This window comes from Theobroma umbraticum, unplaced genomic scaffold, assembly GCF_002168275.2.
Source record: "Theobroma umbraticum cultivar Fairchild unplaced genomic scaffold, ASM216827v3 scaffold_239.1, whole genome shotgun sequence".
NCBI classification, from domain to species: domain Eukaryota; kingdom Viridiplantae; phylum Streptophyta; class Magnoliopsida; order Malvales; family Malvaceae; genus Theobroma; species Theobroma umbraticum.
Window position 1 is genome coordinate 201,113 of NW_018397273.1, and position 18,980 is coordinate 220,092.

Below are 18,980 nucleotides of genomic sequence, written 5' to 3' on the forward strand. Positions count from 1 at the left end.
TTCTCAAATACAAATTCATATAATAATTTTAAACCTTAATTTGACACTTAGAAGATTCAAAGAACCTATCAATTTATAGAGTTTGGGATAAAGTACTTAAAAATTAGCCTGTACCTTATCTATTGTCATTTTGGATAAAAAGGTCAAACGAAAAAATCAAAGTGGAATAGTAGAAAGAAAGTTATGTTGGTGTTGCATAGCATGAATCTAGTTCCTGGAGAATAGATGAAGTCCGGGGGTTGGTATTCCATTTATGAGCAACCAAGTGTCAGACTTGAACACTGTAGGTTAGCAGCCATTGATTGGATATGTCCTAGTAAGTACTGCGCATCTGCACATGGATCCATGTGAGAAACCATACATAAAACATTAAGCAAGAAAAATTAAAAGAAGTCATGATAATATACTATAGTCCATACCACAAACTTCTGTCTTCTTTCTTTCAGGTTTTCAAGAGTAAGAAAATTAAATATTTTTCTTATCTATTCTCATAATGATGATATTAATGAATATTTAAAATGTATAATACATAAAATATTTTAAAATTTTTGGAAGCTAAATATTTTCCATATCTATTATGATATGAATTAATGTTATTTTTTAAAAAAAAAATTGATATGAATTAATGTTTTAAATATATAATATATAAACTATTTTTAAAATTTTGGAGGGGCCTGCCCCCGTTATGACAACACAACCCTCTCTGCCCCTGAATTAGGCCCATCTCAATATCACTTGTGACTGTGAGAGTTTCTCCAAGCCTGGCCGGCACAATCAATTCAAGCAGAGAAACAATGGTTTCAAGCTTCATTTCCAGGCTGAAAAAGAGAAGAAAGAGAAGAGTTTGGCTGTTATTATTGGACATCATTATCAACAGGATAGGGAATTCCTTTTAATGTATGGTATAAACACATGCTAATTATTCGAATTACTCACGTATGGCACAAGACAATCATGAGACAATTGAATTCATTATAGTGTCATGCATGCACAACTTTAGCTTGGTCACTAATCCAAAGCTTCACCTCGCATGAAATCATAGTATTTTGTGGGTAAATTACGTGCTCATACCGAGGATAATACTGTTAATTTTATTTAATAAAATTATAAAAATATTTTTAAATCGAAAGTATTTTGATAATTTTTTTTAAATATTATATTAAGATATAAATAAAGTTTTCCGTGTTTAAAATAGGAACTGCCCACGCTGCATGCACATTTAGAAAAGGACCAAGGACCACTGCAGAATAAAACATTAGTAGTAGAATGGGTGAAGTCGTTTGTTAATAACAAACACGTTGAGGTTAATTATTAATTAGCAAATGTAATTAAGAGACAAGAGACAGTACAGGTTGTAAGATGATAAAGTTGTCTGACGGTTGTCTCCACAATCTTAATAAGATGACAACCCTCTTATTCCTTTAATGACCCAATAATTTTTCCCCTGCATCACTGCAACTTGTGCTAATACTATAATTCTCTTTCCATGATTTCTTCTGCAAATTTCTCTTCTTTTCCCCTTTTTTTTAAGTCTCTGGGTAATAGCCGTTGACACCACCAACAGGCTTCAGCACTTTGGGATTTGAGACCCACCACCACTGCAAATTAATTAAGCCTTAAACCCTCCCTTGATGTTACTTTTACATTTTTTTTATTTGATGTAAGAGATGTAAACTTTTATTTATTTAAATAGAAAATTATACATCAATTAATAAATTAAATATTTAATATCATTTTTACATTTAATCTAAAGATCATTAAAGTAGATATGTGGGAGAAGCAAATTTGTCATGAATTTTAATTTACTCTTGGTTTACTTTGATCAAGCAACAAGCATGCGGATGGTGCCCCGTGCAACATAATGATATTGTGGATTGTTTATCTATCAATTGTTATGAGTAGGACACTCGATAATTTGAAAGTATTCAAATCCAAATAAAATTTAACTATTTGTGCTCTATTCGAGTCTAATAAAAAATCAACACTTGATATCTAAAATTAATTGTTAATACTTAAAAAAATCCAAATTCAAATCATATGTAAAACCAACAATGAATTTTAGCAAGTAATTAGTTAAAAAAATAGTTTTATAATATTAAAAATTATTATTCATAATCAAATTCAAATAATAAGTATCTTATATTCACTGCTCAAACACATGACAGGTAACAATTTTATTACTCAAATCCTACAGTATTCAAATAGTGTAGAGTATTTGATTATAACATACTTTTTTTAAAAAAAAAAGACTTTTATAAAATACTCATTGTGACCCCTATACTTAACATCCTATATTACAGATGGCAATGAATTTTATTAATCTTAATTCAAATATTACAATGTACATATCATCTTTTTCCATATGTAACTACTCCTTATTTTTCTTCCTTTTTCCTTATTCTATGAGAAATTAAGGATAAAAAATTAGGTGTTTAATTTCTTGAATATTTGGGAATTTAGACCTGCATATATAGCTAGAGCTGAGCACATAAAAAAGCCCTCTAGAATGATAAATGAAATATTGAAATTCAAAGCGAAATAATAATAGTAGTATCCGTTACTAGGTATACATATTACTGTGTGCCAATATAATTAAAGAGTTGACTTGAATTTTCTTGCTACTATATAGTAACCATTATTAGATCATATGATTGTGAAAAAGAATATTTAAAGTGAATTAAAAAAGAAATAAAATAATTTTCAACAAAATTTTTCGTCAAAAACTCGTTGGAATATTTCCAGAGAATTATTTTTATTGAAAAATGTTGTGTGTTTTGCCTGATAGAACCTAATGAAAGAAAGGATCTGATCATCAGCAGAATGAAAACCTATGTATGAAATGCAATTCCCAATTTCCCCTTTCGATTTTGCATTTGTTTTTCCTAGAAAATAAACTGTGCTAGTAATAGAATATGCAAAAGGGGAAGAAGTTGCTATAAGTCAAATAGACTGTAGGCTAGTCTTTTGAAAAGGTTAAGCTTTTCCTTCAAAGTTTAATCATCTTGTTTGAAAGGGAAACAAAGGTATATAATTTGAAATGAATGGTCGGTCGGTCCAGCAGTCTTAGCGTGAGAATCCAAATCTTTCTGATCATATTCTCTTCCACACAAATATATATATATATATATATATAGTATTATTTAGATCAATTTCACTTCTACTGTGCTACAGCTGGCTTGGTTCTTCCTTGTGGCAAAGAAAAAAAAATTAATGTTTATAATTATAAAATACTGTTATCTCAATTGGAATGATCAATTTGTTGCTAACTCAAGTTGTGGAATCTTGTTGGATATTTTATGACACTGCTGATGCTTCCATTAGTTTTCTTATATTTTCCTTCATTAGGACATTTGAAATGAGGGCAACCCAATGCTTAATTTTCAAGCTTGGAGGGAGAATTTGAATCCTGTTTTTTAAGCTGCTTAATTTTTAAATTTAAATAATAAAAAAGTAAGTCATTTATTGCTGCTATTTTTAATTTTAACAAAAATTAATAATTGTCAATTTTAGAATTAATTGATATTTTCTTATTAGCATAACTTGATGACATGATAGTATGACTCATTTCATATTAATTATTATGGGGTTATGTCTATCATCACGCAACTATATCAATTATCTTATCATATCATATGTTAAGTAGATGAAAGATATCAATTAATATTAAATTTGACAATAATTATTTTTTTCTAAAAATTAAGAATTTACTCTTTATTTAAATATAATAAAATAATAAAAATTTAATTATGTTAATGAATATAATTTAAGGGTTTTTAGGGTACTTAAACCCCTTGTTTTTTAGTGTTTTGCTAGGAAAAGGTTCTTCACTTTTGACTTTTGAGCTCTATTTGATAGAAACATAGAAGAAAATTCACAGAGCTAAAGACATTTCCTTTCTTCTTCTTGTTAATTCCTCAAAAATTAAGACAAAAAGTAATTTCATTAGTACTAAGTACTAATAGTTGTAAGATTGAAAGTCAAGCACAAGATCTTTTTTCCTTTTCATGTGTGTTTTTTCCTTTTCGGTAAGCAAAGTATCACCATTTTTTTTCTTCTTCTTTTCTGAAAAGAAAAGGGTTCATTGCCCCCAGAGAGAAAAGCAAGAGTACTTTGAAAACTTCAGCCTCTTCTTTGTTTTTTTTTATTTTTATTTTCCCACTTAAAAGGGTGTAATTCTTATCCCTATCTACATTCTCTCAAGAAGAAATAAAAGCACCAAAAGACTGAGCTACTTCCTGGTAAAAAAAGAATCAAAAATAAAACTAAGAATAGTATTGCTAGTAGTAGTTAACAACTTCCTTACCCTTCTGTTTTGATTACAAATGATCATTAAATAGGACAGGTCATGAGTGCTATGAGTCATGTTCAGGGGCTCCTCTCCTCTGCATGGGAATGTGTGTCAGTTTCCATCAGCTGCAACGTTTTCTTCCTTCTCCACCAATAAATTTCCTGCCTGATCTCCTTCTTCATCACTGATCTTTTCTGAGGTATAGTCCCATTCAAGCCTATTTTACACTGCTCTTGTTTCCACTTTTCAGTGCTTTCCCATCGACATGCTTAGATCCTTAGCCAGGTATTCTTTTTTATATCTTCAACATTAGCTTTCTTTCTCTCCTAATTTGCCATCATCTATGTTTACAGCAACTCTGTTGATTCTGTTTCTTTGACTAATCCAGGCAGTTCAAGTTTGTTACCAGTAAGCAAGTCAGATTTTACTCTGTAGATGGTTCTGGCGGGAGGTAAGCTCATCGAGTGGTTATGATTTTCAGCTGCTTGGATTCCCTTTTTTTTTTTTTTTTGCTAGTGGTAGGGGATGGACTCTCGAGGGCTAAATCTGAATTTTCCTGATAAGACAACATAAAAAGAGCTTCTGAATTCTGACGGTTTCCCTGAAAGTGTAGGTCTAAATAGTTATGGCGATGAACTTGATTTTCCTTTTGTACAACACTGGCATAAGACTAGTGCACCTTGCCTTTCATTTGTTTAATGACTAAAGAGATTGGCAAGTTCAGGTGGTTCAGCTTCCATATAATTTCCCATCAAACCATCTTCTTCTTCTTCTTCTTCTTCATTTCTTTCAAAATCTTCCACCAAAAAGCTGCTGCTGAGTGCTAATTCTGAGCAGAAACATGTTTTCCACTTGAATTTAGAAGCAAATTTTCAAGCATTCTGAATCTCACCAATGATTAAATTGCCCGTTATCACTTGATTAGTGTTGAAACTTTTTTTAGTTTTTTAATGAAGAAGGAAGTAATCATTACAAACAATATCTGTTTTCCATTTCTAGTTGATTATGACTTTATCTTGTTAATCTTTTTTTAGCTCAATAACAGTAGTAACTAAGTTTAACCTATTCACTTTTATGCTACCTTCTCAATTCTCATCTCTTTCTTCTTTCATTAGTTTTCTTTCCCCTTTCGTTGTGCAATTTACTCACACGATCGATTTATCATATATTATTTTGTTCTAATCTTTCCCATGCCTTCTCCCCTAGATCTAGGCTAGCAAACCCTGTTTTCTGAAAATATTTTTTTTATGAAACGTCTCAAAGACACAGAAAAATTAATGTAACGCTACACATGCAAGCTGAAGATCTGCCAGATTTTAGGGTTGGGTTTGTTTTATTCATTTCATTAACATGACAAAACAGATCACAGCAACATTTTTGTTAATCCTTCAATTTCTTTATTGTGATCATGGGAAAAGTGTGGTCCATTCAAATGTTTGTCAAACATAAAGAATTATTTGATTGGACATGGCTAAGTTGATGGGCATTGTCATCATTATGAACATTCGTTTTTTCCAATATATCCAGCTGCCTCTTTGTTCAAACAAGACAATGACCGGTCTTGTCTTTCGTCCCTCATTTGCCCTTTTTGCTTACGGTGAATGTCTCTGCTTGCTTTCTTGCAAAAAAAAGAAAAAGCAGGTTGGAAGGCAAAGTAGCCTTGATACAGGGGTGCAAGTGGGCTTGGCAAGGCCACCGCCTTCGAGTTCATAAAAAATGGTGCCCAGGTCATCATTGCAGACATCGATTCTCAAACAGGCCCGCAAGCTGCCGATGACCTGGGCCCTGCAGCTCAATTTGTGCAATGTGATGTGGCCATGGAGTCCCAAGTGGCAGAAGCTGTAGAACTTGCCATGGCCCGTCATGGAAAACTTGATATAATGTTCAACAACGCCGGTGTAGCAGGCCAGGTGTTCCCCCCAGCATGTGGACCTCGACCTGGATGAATTTGACAGGGTAGTGCGGATCAACGTGCGAGGCATGATCGCGGGGATAAAGCATGCAGCCCGAGTGATGGTTCCCGCTGCCTCGGGCTCCATTCTTTGCACATCGAGCATTAGTGGCCTGATGGGTGGGCTGGGTCCCCATCCATACACAGTAGCAAAATTCACAATTCCTGGAATTGTCAAGTCTGTAGCCAGTGAGTTATGCCGAAGTGGGGTGAGGATCAACTGCATTTCACCAGCTCCCATCCCAACTCCAATGACGATAAATCAAATAGCCCAGATTTACCAGGTGCTCCCTAGAGAAGGTAATCGAGATATCAATGGGCTAGGGAGCTGAATGGAGCCAAAATGGCGAGGACATAGATGTGGCGAAGGCTGCACTGTACTTGGCCTCGGATGAAGCAAAGTACGTATCAGGTCATAACTTGGTTGTTGATGGAGGGTTCACCAGCTTCAAGAACCTTAGGTTCCCTTCTCCCTGACCAGCTTGTCTGATATATCATACTTGTTGTGATTTTGCTTTCTTCTTTGATCATCAAAATCAATTAGCTCCGCTTTGATTTGGATTGAGGGTTTTTTTCTTTTATATTGAAAAGTTATAATACGCAACGGAATGGAGGTACTGAAACTGAAATAGCAGAAGAAATTAAGGGAAAATCTAAACAAGAAAAGGCATATCTGCCCTGGTAGTTTTCCATTAACAAAATTACAAGCATAAATGTTACCGATGGCATGCTGGAAAATCTATACTGACATGTTTAGTCGGGGAGAATAGACTATTTCATTTCCCACTATATATATATATATATATATATATATATATTATATTCATGTGAAATTCAATTTCTCAACTTGATTCAAAAAACAAAACAAAAAAGGATAATGACCATTTAAAGAGAAGGTAGATTAATTCATATATTACTTTTGAAACTTTGGGTTCTCCTCCATCGATAAAAAAAAAAAAAATCTCCTGCAAGCTTGGACTACCACATCCAATATCCCAAACTTGGACTATCACACTCATTGGAAGAGAAACAAAATAATAAGTAAACTATCCAATAAATCAGCAACAGAAAAAATCAGAGAATAGTATAGCTTTGCCAGCATTATGGAGGTGGAGGGGCGAGAATTCCTGCTTCTCTATCCCCAAACAAAGAGGACATCCGAGTACCCATTTTTCTTTTCTCCTGTTTGTTTATGTGGATTTCCTTATCAATTGCTAATACTAATTAGCATAAGCAAAGAGCGAATCAATTTTTTTTTAGTATATTAGACAGATGACATGATTTTGAAATCGAGGGAACTCAGGATGGCTGCAAGGGATTTGCATTGCATTCCCGTGGTATTAACTATTCCGAACTTCATGCACAAAATAAGTCTGCTTTGGCTCAACTGTCACGATAACTAATGGTTTTCTTTTGTATTAAATTTCTGTTGGAAGTATTTCTTGGGAGCACTTGGGCCTCTTTTTTCTTAAATTAAACATGCAACACTAAGATTACACCACCCTTTTACTTATAAGTGGGATGGGCTAAGCGATCTAGACACCGACTCATCATCCTTCTTCCAATCACCCTAATGAGCACCCTTGGGTAACCGAGGAAGCCCATGCAGTAGAACTCAGCCAGTTGATACATTTATAATTGGTTTTAATGCTAAACAGACCCTCTGAATTATGTTTATTTATATAACTAAATTATATTCTTTTGTTGTATTTAAACAAGTCTTTACCTTTTGATTTGTAATTATACTAACCCTTTAATCTTTGTGAAAAATTAACAACAACCGAACCTAATATCAACTGTTTTTTTTGTCTACGCGACACATTTCATGACCTTCTAATAACTTTTTATCTACATGGTCATGTGGTTACATCATAGCTTTCTTGTATATGTGGGTATATAAAATAAGTTGTTGCATTAATTGACGTTTGATTATTCATCAAACCACATTATATGTCACATGATATTAAATTTGATAATTATTAATTTTTTATTAAAATTAAACATTTATAATACAAAAGTAGAAATTTAATTGCATAAATTGACATAATTCATGGACATTTTTAATATTTAGACCTTGATAATATGATTCGGAGAAGGTCTAGATAAATTGTTAGTAGATTTTCCGAAGCTTGCCTTGGAATGATCTTGAATCTTATCTCTTTAATATATAACTAATCTCAAGAGAGAAATATTTAATAAATATATATATATGAAGAGTTTGTATACTCTCTCTGATGATTTTATTGATAAGCATGTTGTGTTTAAATACAAGTTGTGATGGCAATACAAATTAAGGAAATAAATGTTTACGATAAATTGCTGTCTAATGTAAAGGCATTAGTTATGCCGTAGATTAAGGAATTAGGAATTAATTATAGCAATTAGTCAATGATCATAATCTATAATTAAGGAGAATAAGTTGCATACATGCTAGAGGTAGCGACAGCTAGCCAGACAACTAAAGTTTCTAAAGGTGGCGAAATCTACTCAAGGAAAGACGTCAATGAAGGAAAATTCTAAAAATTCAAATACATTTTTGTTCATAAATTGAATGCTCAAGTACAGAAACCCTTTATTTATTGAAAATAAAAAAGGAAACACAAGTTAGTTCTCTGCATTTTATTTACTCACGAGAGGCTCAACCAAAGTATTAATGGCCTTGCCCACCAAATACCTTGAAACCATATTTGTAGCCATAAGCCACTCTACAGGATTGTTGGTGTGCCTCCCCCTCCCATCTTACTCCAAATGGCTACAAATTCATTGAATTTGTAATAAAATAATTGAATTTTTCAACTGGTCGGCAGTTTACAATAAACTTGGACATTAAACATTTATTATAAAATGTTATTGATGTGTTAGGAATTCACATTTTCAACTCACAAAACATATTTATCAAATGACAAAAAAAATCCTTATTAATTATAAGTTCATAATCATTTTCATTTATTATTGATGTGGAATTCGTAACATATATAATCTTCATAACTAAATTTTATTTTTAATATTGTTCAAAATTTGTATAATGCAATGAAATCTATGAAAATATTGTCATAAAAAATATACAAATGACGTTACTAAAAATATTTTTAATAACACATTTATATTAAGACTAAATCAAATTTGTTGTAACATTACAAGTACCAAATCAAAAGGTTCAAAACTCTTTAATGACATTGTTTTTTGATATATATATATATATATATATATATATATAAGCATGTATGTGTAATCGGGATGCACCATTTTTATTTTATTTTTACTAATTTACTTGCTTATATTTACTTGGTTGGTACTCTTATATTGTCGAATAATATTCATGAATTTGAAGAGACAAGGATTAGATGAAATACTTCAAAGAGATTTGGAATATCCAAGACAATCATCATCTTGTACTAGCCAATAGGCATGGGGATAATTGAAGAATGTAGATTACAAACTTTCTGAGCTAACAGATCTATATTTTACTATTAATATCACTAGGTCCCACGGTTTTGGTATGGTCCTGTCTAGATAACCTGTCATCGACTCGATACCTTTTAACCCATGGCGATCTATGGGGGAATACTCCTTTTTTTTATGGGTAAAAACATGCTATCATTCTAAATTAAATCGGATCACATATATATTATTAATTACTCGTCACATCAATGGAATTATAAAGTATCAAAACCTTCTTTCTTTATTATAAAGAATTGATTTAATCGTGTAAAATGTTAACTTCCGATAAGATGAATAATAGTTAAGAATAAGTCTAAAAGAATTCCGATCACATATATGTAGTATTTGTTACTCATCATCCCTCGATGGAATTATGAAAGCATCAAATCTTCTTCTACGTGTTACTAGCAATGGGTTCAATTTATTATTAGTTCATTCACATGGACAATAGGAGATTTTGGTTATCTAAAATGCTGGTTATGATAAAATGAACAGAAAAACTTCTTTAAACGAAAAACTACACATCTTAACCTAGCTAGCTAGCTAGCTTAGGGGGTGGAGTAGTTCCTGGTCTTTCGACATCGGAAACCGTCTTCTCTTCTATCTAACATTTGTGCAAGAAATAAAGCTTTGAAAACTTTACAGGGAGGTAGCCATCAGCCATCACCACATGGTCGTCAAGTTCACATGTCGGGGGAAGGGCAAAGTTGCAAACCGCCTAGTTAAAAAACAAAGGGCGGGCGGGTAGAACTGTGATCTTGGCCTTGCATGGAAGCCGTAGGACCCACGGGTTTGATTAGTCAGTTCTCTTGATTAGTTGCATGTTTGCCACGTGTTTCTTTTCATGTTATTATCCAGGTTATCATAATCCTAGTCTCTCACGTGAAAGAGAGAACTTGTTTGAAAGTTGGAACTCTGCTTCGCTTTCCCCGCTTCCCCTCTCGTCTCGACTCTAGTACAGATTTCAGTATAGTTTGGCAAATAGCAAAGCAGAGAAAACGCTGCAGTCAGTTTCGTTGTGCTAACCCAAAATCGAAGTTAACTCAAAATCGTCAATCTCTAGACAAATAGAGAGCGAGACAAGTGTAAAAATGGAGAGAGAGATTTGAATTATATATAATAACAAGAGGGAAGTTGGAAAAACAAAAAAGGTGAAAGGGGAGGCCGGGATTTGATTGGAGAGTAGGTGCGGTGAGTGGAAAGGAGATCACGAGAAACTTGGGGTTCCCTTTGAAAAATTTATTCCAAAGGTGTTGCATGGAGAAAATGGCAAATGGGTTTGCTATTTGAATGGGAGAAAAACCAGAGGGAGGGAAGAAGGGAAACCCCATCGTGCAATTTGAATGGGACTTTGGAAAGAGATCTCATCTCACTTGTGACCACATGCAATGTGATTAAGTTACAATTTAGTTAAATATTTGAGTATTTAATTTATTAATTAATATATAATCTCTTCACTTAAAAAGTAAAATTCAAATTCCTATTCTTTAATTATAAAAAAAAGCTACAACTTGACCTCTGCTAGAAAATTAAGAAGAACATATTTGGGTTAGAATCAATGTGTGGTGGGTTATGAATCTACCAATCTCCTGATAGATGTGCTTCAAACTTCTCTTTCTGGTCCCTTTTTCACAGCCCTGATATTCTCTCTCTCATGAATGATTCAATTGGCATGTCAGATATATGTTTCTGAGAGATACTGGGGGGCATTGAAAAAGAAGTAGGAAGTAACATGTAGTTTGTGATTTCATTAAATAGAGAGGACCTATCATTGAACTGTTTTTGTTCCATTTAACAAGCCTATCATAAATTTAGGTTTGGAAAGGAACAAAAAATTGAATTTGAAATTATTAAATAATTATTCATTGTTTAAAAGTTTAGGTCAATTATGGATTTAGGAATATTTAACCTATAAAGACTTTTTAGAGGGGAGAGAACCTACAGAATTCGAACTCAATTTCCTTCAAAAATATAGTAGTAATATAACAATTATTAGGAAAGATCTCTTTTTAATTTTTTTTATTATAATTTGGATTTTAATTACACTTCTTCAAATAACATATCATTTTATGTAGTAAAATATTAAAATATCTTTTAATAACACTTTTTAGAGATATACAACATTAAGTCAAATTTATTGTAGATTATTGTTTTTTTTTTTTGTAATAAAGTGACTTGAATGATTCAAGATTCATGCATCTTTAAATTAGTAATGGGTAACAAGGCTTCTTTGTGAGTAAACATTGAGTTTGCTTTGTTGCTTGACCTTGTCTAATTCCAGATTTGGCTGCTAGCTGCTTTGATTAATAAGGTAAAACCAAAAAATATAGGTAAAGGGAGATAGAAATTTCAACTTTCTAATCAAAGGATCCTTGACCAGCTATATTAGCCAACTATTTTAATTAATGTTTTCTCCAATTATTATTTCTTGGCTTATAAGACTTAAAAGAGTTAATTATACTGTTACACATTCATATGTTGGCTATAATAGAAGATTGATTTTAACTACTAATATGTACTATCTTTCTCGATATTATGTAAGGCAATCTTACAAAAAATTATATTATTGTATGGAACACAAGGTTAAAGCAATGGAATGAACCCCAAAGCAAAATAGTCTCTTACAATATTTAAGAAAGTTTGATTCGGTAATTTTTATATATAGATATATCTATTACAATACTCACTGTCATAACCTTAACAAATTTATCGAAAAATGCCATAATAACTTATGAGTGGTCACATTGCATTGATTATAGCATCCAACTTGTACATACGGAGTTTTGACAACTCATTCGAGATTCTTTTACCAGGTTTACAAACCCGGCCTTAATAATCCTCTTTGCAATTTCCTCTGCCGTCTTCTCCTCCTTTTAACTTAATTTATATATAATTATATATAATTAAAATAGAAAAAATTTAAATTTTACTTTTTAAACAGAGAATTATACATTAATCAATAAACCAAATGTTCATACGTATTCTTAACTTAATTCTTATACTTTCATACTTTTTATTTTATATGTATAAATTTATCATTTATCACTATATTCATTATTTTAAATTCTGATATGATTTTTTTTATTATCACTTTTATTATTCGTTTTATTTGTTGTAACATTTTCTTGTTATAAATCAATTTGTATATTTGATTATAGTTCGTATTTCAACTATGTACTCAATCTAAAACGTGTCAATTTAATAGAAATTAAAATAATAATTTTCTTTATAAACATGTTAAAATGGTAATCACCTTAAGCTAAAATGGAGTAAAGAGATTTCAATGTTCGAAAAATTAATAATAACTCAAATATAGATATATTAAAAAAATCCAAAGTTAAAAAAAAGAAAAGAAAAGGAAAAGACATACCCATAGATAAACCGCAGAGCGGTCTCCATTCATTTGCCTCAGTTGAGTTCAGTACATTCATAACGTTCAAACTTGGAATCCATCTCTTTCTTTCCCCGAAAAATATGATGCTCTGCTGAAAAGCTACTTCACTTTTCTCTGCTTCCTCTGTCTCAATTCTCAATTCTTCTTCCCCTGTAACTGCCTTTCTTGTTCTCTTTCTTCCATACTGAAAAGGAGAAAAAGCTGAGAGCTTGGGAGTGAGAGAGATGGTCCTTGGAGCTAACGGCATCGTTTGGATGGATGGAGAAGAGGAAGAAGATGCAGTTTCTTCTTGGACCAGAAACAACAACTACAACAGTAACAGCAATAACGAAATAGAGACTAAAGAAGAGGACTTGACTATGTCGGGTGCTTGTCTTTCCACCTTCAAATCCATGCTTGATACTGATTGGTACATGAACCAGGATCTTCAAATCAGAGAGCTTGGTTTCTGCTCCTCCCAGGTTGATAACAATCCCCTTCTTCACCAGCCAATTGACTCCTCGGCTTCTTGTTCTCCCTCACAGACCTTCACCCTTGACCCTTCACAGTCACACCCTTTCTTGCCTCCAAAATCATGCTTCTCTTCTCTTCTCAATGTTTCCTGCAGCAACCCTTTTGATAATGCCTTCGATTTCGCCTCCGAAACGGCCTTTCTCGGTCATTTTCAGCCGAATCAAACCCCGAATTTGATGGGTTTTCCTCAGACTCAAATGGGTACTCCTGAGTTCAGTTCGAGCTCCGAGTTTCAAGGTACAAGGCTGTTCACAGGAACTGACAATGCTTCTGCTTTGAGTGGTGGGTTTAGTGCTGGTAGTTTTGAGGGTTTTGATGGATCAGGGAATGCTCTGTTTATGAACAGAGCAAAGATTTTGAAGCCTCTCGACGTTTTCCCTTCAGTTGGTGCTCAACCAACTTTGTTTCAGAAGCGAGCAGCGATGCGGCAGGGTTCTGGTGGAGCTGAAAAATTGGGGAATTTGGATGTTTCAGGACTGAGATTTGGAGGGGAAGCGTCGGACGGAAAGAGGAAGCGGCATGAGGAGGGGGACATTGAGGAAGCCAGCATCGATGTGTCGGGTTTAAATTATGATTCTGATGAGAGGAATGATGATTGCAAAGTGGAGGAGAGTGTGAAGAATGGTGGTTGCAATTCAAATGCAACTAGTACGGTCACTGGTGGTGGGGATCAGAAGGGGAAGAAGAAAGGGATGCCGGCGAAAAATCTGATGGCCGAGAGGCGGAGGAGGAAGAAGCTCAACGATAGGCTTTACATGCTTAGGTCTGTTGTGCCTAAGATTAGCAAGGTATCTTATATTTGAAAATTCAAAGGAATTTATTTATCTTAAACTAGTATTTTCTATCCTTCTCTCACTGTGTCTTTTTGGTTTGTTCATGTTATAAGTATACAAAGTTAGAATTTTGAGTTATGGCATTTAATTTTGGCTCTTGAATGATGCTATGTCACCAATTTCTAGTGAGAGTTTGATAACATGCATGTTATAGATGGTGAGAGTTTGATAACATTGACAGCCACTCATTGTGCTTATTATGTTACAGATGGATAGGGCTTCCATACTTGGGGACGCCATTGATTACTTAAAGGAGCTTCTACAAAGGATCAACGATCTCCATAACGAACTTGAATCCGCCCCACCTGGCTCTTCGATGCCACCATCTTCAAGCTTCCACCCGTTGACACCCACCCCGCCTACCCTTCCATGTCGTGTCAAGGAAGAACTATGCCCAAGCTCGTTGCCCAGCCCTAAAAGTCAGCCTGCAAAGGTTAACTTTTGACTTAAAAATTGACTAACTTTTTCCCTAGTAATTTGCTTGATTCTCTAAAATTGTTGATTTATTTGAGAAACTGATATCATAAGTCCTTTTACCTACTAGGCAAAAGATTTGACATGCCTGATGGTTTTGAAAATCTTGAAGGTGAAAGGAGCAAAACATGAATGCCTGTGCATTCTTGTCTGATGGTGACTTGCATGTTATCAACATGACAAATAAGTTCTCGTCAAGTTAGCATGTTGCGTAAAGCTATAATAATTTCTATATTAGGCTATGGACTGGAAGACTTTCTATTGATTTGTGTTTAAAGTTGATTTTAGAAAGTAAAAGTGCCCTGTTAAACCTACAGAATAAGTGAGTTCTTGTGTATGTACTTGCATGAACAATGGGGTCCAATGTTTCATCCATTTTTTATATAGAACATGTGCTCATCAAACGTGGTTGGTTTTGAGTTTGTTGATGGACCTTATCATGAAACTTTGAATACACTATATTGGATAAATATCATAGATTGAGGGGGCTGGAGTTTTCACTTAATCTTTTTGTTTCTTTTCATATTATTGATCCTTTTCTTGTCTTCTGCTTATAAACACGCAAGAGCTGCTTGTTGGTTATGAAGTGTGATAATTGTTTTTTCCCTGGTCAACATTGTTCTTCATATTTACATGCTGGGCTTTTATTTCTTTGCATTGGGATGTAGAACTCATGTCAGACATGAGACAAGATATATATACCTATATACTTGCACAAAACTCTCAGCAGGTTGTGTCAATGTAGCTTGTGACAGACCATACATTTTTCCTAAGTGTTTTGAGCAATAACTGAAGTAACCCTTAACTTTTACATTTCTATTTCTGCATTTGCAGGTGGAGGTTAGGGTCAGGGAAGGAAGGGCTGTCAACATTCACATGTTTTGTGCTCGCAGACCTGGTCTCTTGCTCTCCACTATGAGAGCTCTGGACAACCTTGGGTTGGATATACAGCAAGCTGTAATCAGCTGTTTCAATGGGTTTGCACTAGATGTTTTCCGAGCTGAGGTGCAATTCTTTCTTGTCTTCTTGTCTTTGCGATCTGCTACTGGTGATTTCCGTATAAAGATCAATTTTAATTTGCATGTCTATACAGCAGATTATATATGTTCTTCTCTTCATGTAACTTAACATCTGTGTAACAATTCTGATGATTCCAAGCCAAGCCAACTCATTGCGAAATCCAAGGCCCCAAAAAGAGTTCTTTGTTGTGAACTACAAAGAGATGGGCCTTTATAGAAGGAATTAAGTTAAACTTTTCTGTATGTTTGCTAGGTTGGACTGTAGTTGAAAACATGACTAGTTTAGTAAAGGGCAAGTTCAAATAAAGGTATAGACCATGAGTCAAAACCCTGAGATTGAGGACCCCCTTCCCGTTGTCCTGTTCTGGAGGATACTATCTAGCACAGAATCCTTGTACTGTTGTGCACATGGATTGAAGTCAGAATCATAAGTTTTTAGTGGGACCTATGCTAAGCAATTTTTTATTCACATATTTTCTTTCTGTTGCAAGAATTGTTTAAGCCTTCTCACCATTCCTGGCTCTCCCCTCTGAAGGGTAATTTAATGCTAAGGGTTGGTAATTATTGGTCTTAGATCACCAAAGAATTACTCCTGAGATAAGTGTGAAGCCATTACAGGACCAGATTGACAAAGTGGTAAAGGGTAGGAAAGATTGCCACCGGGGAAACATGATGTAGAAAACTGAAGGAGACAACCCAGCATCTACCATTTAGTATTATTTTTTTTTGGTTAACACGGTCAGGGGTATCCCCAGGTTTGCTTGGCCTAATCCTCTCTTCGGCGATCTTTAGGACGCACTCCCCAATATTGGCCTGGAGCATTCAAGAGTTTACTCCGGGACTGCTCCCCAAGATTCGACAAGGAAAGGGGACTCCCCTCCTTACCGACAGGACTACCTTTTGTGGGTCACCTGTCATTTAGTATTACAAGTGGTTATGTTGATCAAACAATAAGACATTGAAGAACATTTTCCCCTTAACTTTTTAGTTTCCATAGTCCAGATTAAATGGTGTGGCTTTATCAAATGCTAAATAAAAAGACAAGTTTGAAAAATTGGAAGTTGGAGCTGTACAATCATCTCAAGGAGACTTTTGGTGAAAAGCATTACAAACTCATCTGGAATTCTGTTTGTTATCTATAAAAGAGAAGTTTTTAAGGTGTTTAGCATTTGGATCGAGAGATTGATTATTCATATTATTTTCGTTTGTTGTTTAACAGCAATGCAGGGAAGGCCAGGATGTATTGCCCGAGCAAATCAAAGCAGTCCTTTTGGATTCCGCAGGCTTCCATGGTATAATGTGACTCGAATACCTTTATCTATGCAAAATGCAACCATCTTATGAGTGCAGGCACTAACCGCAGTCTTAGACCTTGGGGTAGTTTGTAAATTTAGTTTGCTTCTCATCCCATTTTAAGGACACCAATTTCGAGTAGAATGTGTTCAGGCTCTTCAGATTCCTAGGCGGCGCAAGCAAGCATCTTTTAGCAGATATGTTTATTTTTCTTAATTTTACTTTGCAAGATTCTCATGGAACTTGGTGTTTGGGACTTGGTGTTTTAGTAATTTCCTGCAGTTCGAAATAAAATCTCCCTTGTTTTGTACCTTTCTTTTGTTGCTGGAATGCAGATTTGATAAACTGTGTTGACCCTTTCAAATCATTCATCCAAGCTTTGTGCATTGGTTAAACCCTAGAATTTTTGACGGATGGGACCAATGGTTAACATTTATGGAAATCTTCTTGATGGCGCTAAGAATTTTTGGCAATTATTGGGGCAAACTCACTGGCCTGTCCCTACCACTGATTCTGTGATTCATGCAAAAGGAACCAACTTTTGGCAAAGTTGTTGATAAAATCAATAACGATACATACCAAAGCATTTAATCACATAAATTTTTTTAAAAAAATTTCATCTTATTACTTTTTTATCATAATTATAAAAATATAAATATTTATCAATTGTGTGAAATATAAAAAATTTATATTTATAAATATATATTCATTAAATGATAATTATTGAAATATTTTTTATTATAATTATTAGTAAGATTTAAATTTATTATTAATGTATTTTTATCAAATGATGATCATTGAAATATTTTTTATTATAATTATTAGTAAGATTTATTCCATTTATAAATAAAAATTTTAATTATATTGAATGGTTTCATTAAAAAAATATTTTTTAATTTTTAATAATATTGTATAATTTAAATATTAATATTTTAAATTAATTATTTTAAAATAAATATTAATAATTTTTTATATTTTAAATTAAATATTAATATTCATCAAATTTATACTCATAAAATTATTATAAAAGTATTTTTGTTATTCTCTAAAAAGGATGTACAATATTTTTCATGATTAACCCTGTTAACTCGTCAAATATTTTACATTTAAAATTAATTTTTTTATCTTTCAATTAAGTATAAATCTTGAAAATGTTTTTTAAAAAATATTTTATAGTAAAACAAACGGACCTTTAATCCAAAAATTTTAAAACATATTATATATAAATATGATATAAATATTGGTAATATTTTAAAAAAATATTTAAATTAATTGTATCAATTGAATTTGATTGAAATAAGACGATTTTGATTGTGGTTGGAACAAACTTGATTAATCAAATAAATGGTCAGTTTTAATTGAGCTATCAACCTAGTCGGTTGTAGCAAAGCTCTAAATTTTAATTATTTTGGATGATTGTGACCATTTTGGAATTGTTGAAACATGCAATTGATTTTATTTTGGATGAAGGTAACCATTTTGTAATTGTTGAAAGTTGGAAAGGATGATAGAAAGAAAAGGACAAGAAGAAGAAAACAAAAAAGAAAAGAAACACGATGTGGAATTGGTGGTCAAATAAGCAAATAGTGGTCCAAATTAAGGGCAGCCAGTCAGACACCAGCCAAGTCATCCTGCATGCGGCGACTCATTTCTCTACGTCGGATTCTACTTTCTAAAACCTTTAATTTTATTTAATAAAATAATTAAGTATATATTTGATGTATTATTTTCAATTTATAAACAATATATGTTATTGGTAAATTAACTATTGTAT

The 18,980-nt window shown here is 33.2% G+C and overlaps 1 protein-coding gene and 1 pseudogene across 2 annotated transcripts; both read left to right on the forward strand.

Annotated features, from left to right (window-relative positions):
• The first annotated feature begins 4,017 nt into the window (after positions 1-4,017).
• On the forward strand, positions 4,018-6,800 carry LOC110427002 (short-chain dehydrogenase reductase 2a-like; annotated as a pseudogene). The gene is made up of 3 exons (XR_016351991.1): positions 4,018-4,573; positions 4,677-4,739; positions 5,930-6,800. The product of XR_016351991.1 is annotated as a short-chain dehydrogenase reductase 2a-like (transcript).
• Positions 6,801-13,065: 6,265 nt separating this feature from the next.
• Positions 13,066-17,516, forward strand: ICE1 (basic helix-loop-helix (bHLH) DNA-binding superfamily protein). The gene is made up of 4 exons (XM_021442356.2): positions 13,066-14,375; positions 14,629-14,853; positions 15,729-15,899; positions 17,133-17,516. Exons 1-4 carry the CDS (start codon positions 13,299-13,301, stop codon positions 17,214-17,216), a joined length of 1,557 nt encoding a protein of 518 aa, XP_021298031.1. The 5' UTR covers positions 13,066-13,298; the 3' UTR covers positions 17,217-17,516.
• The last annotated feature ends 1,464 nt before the right edge of the window (positions 17,517-18,980 follow it).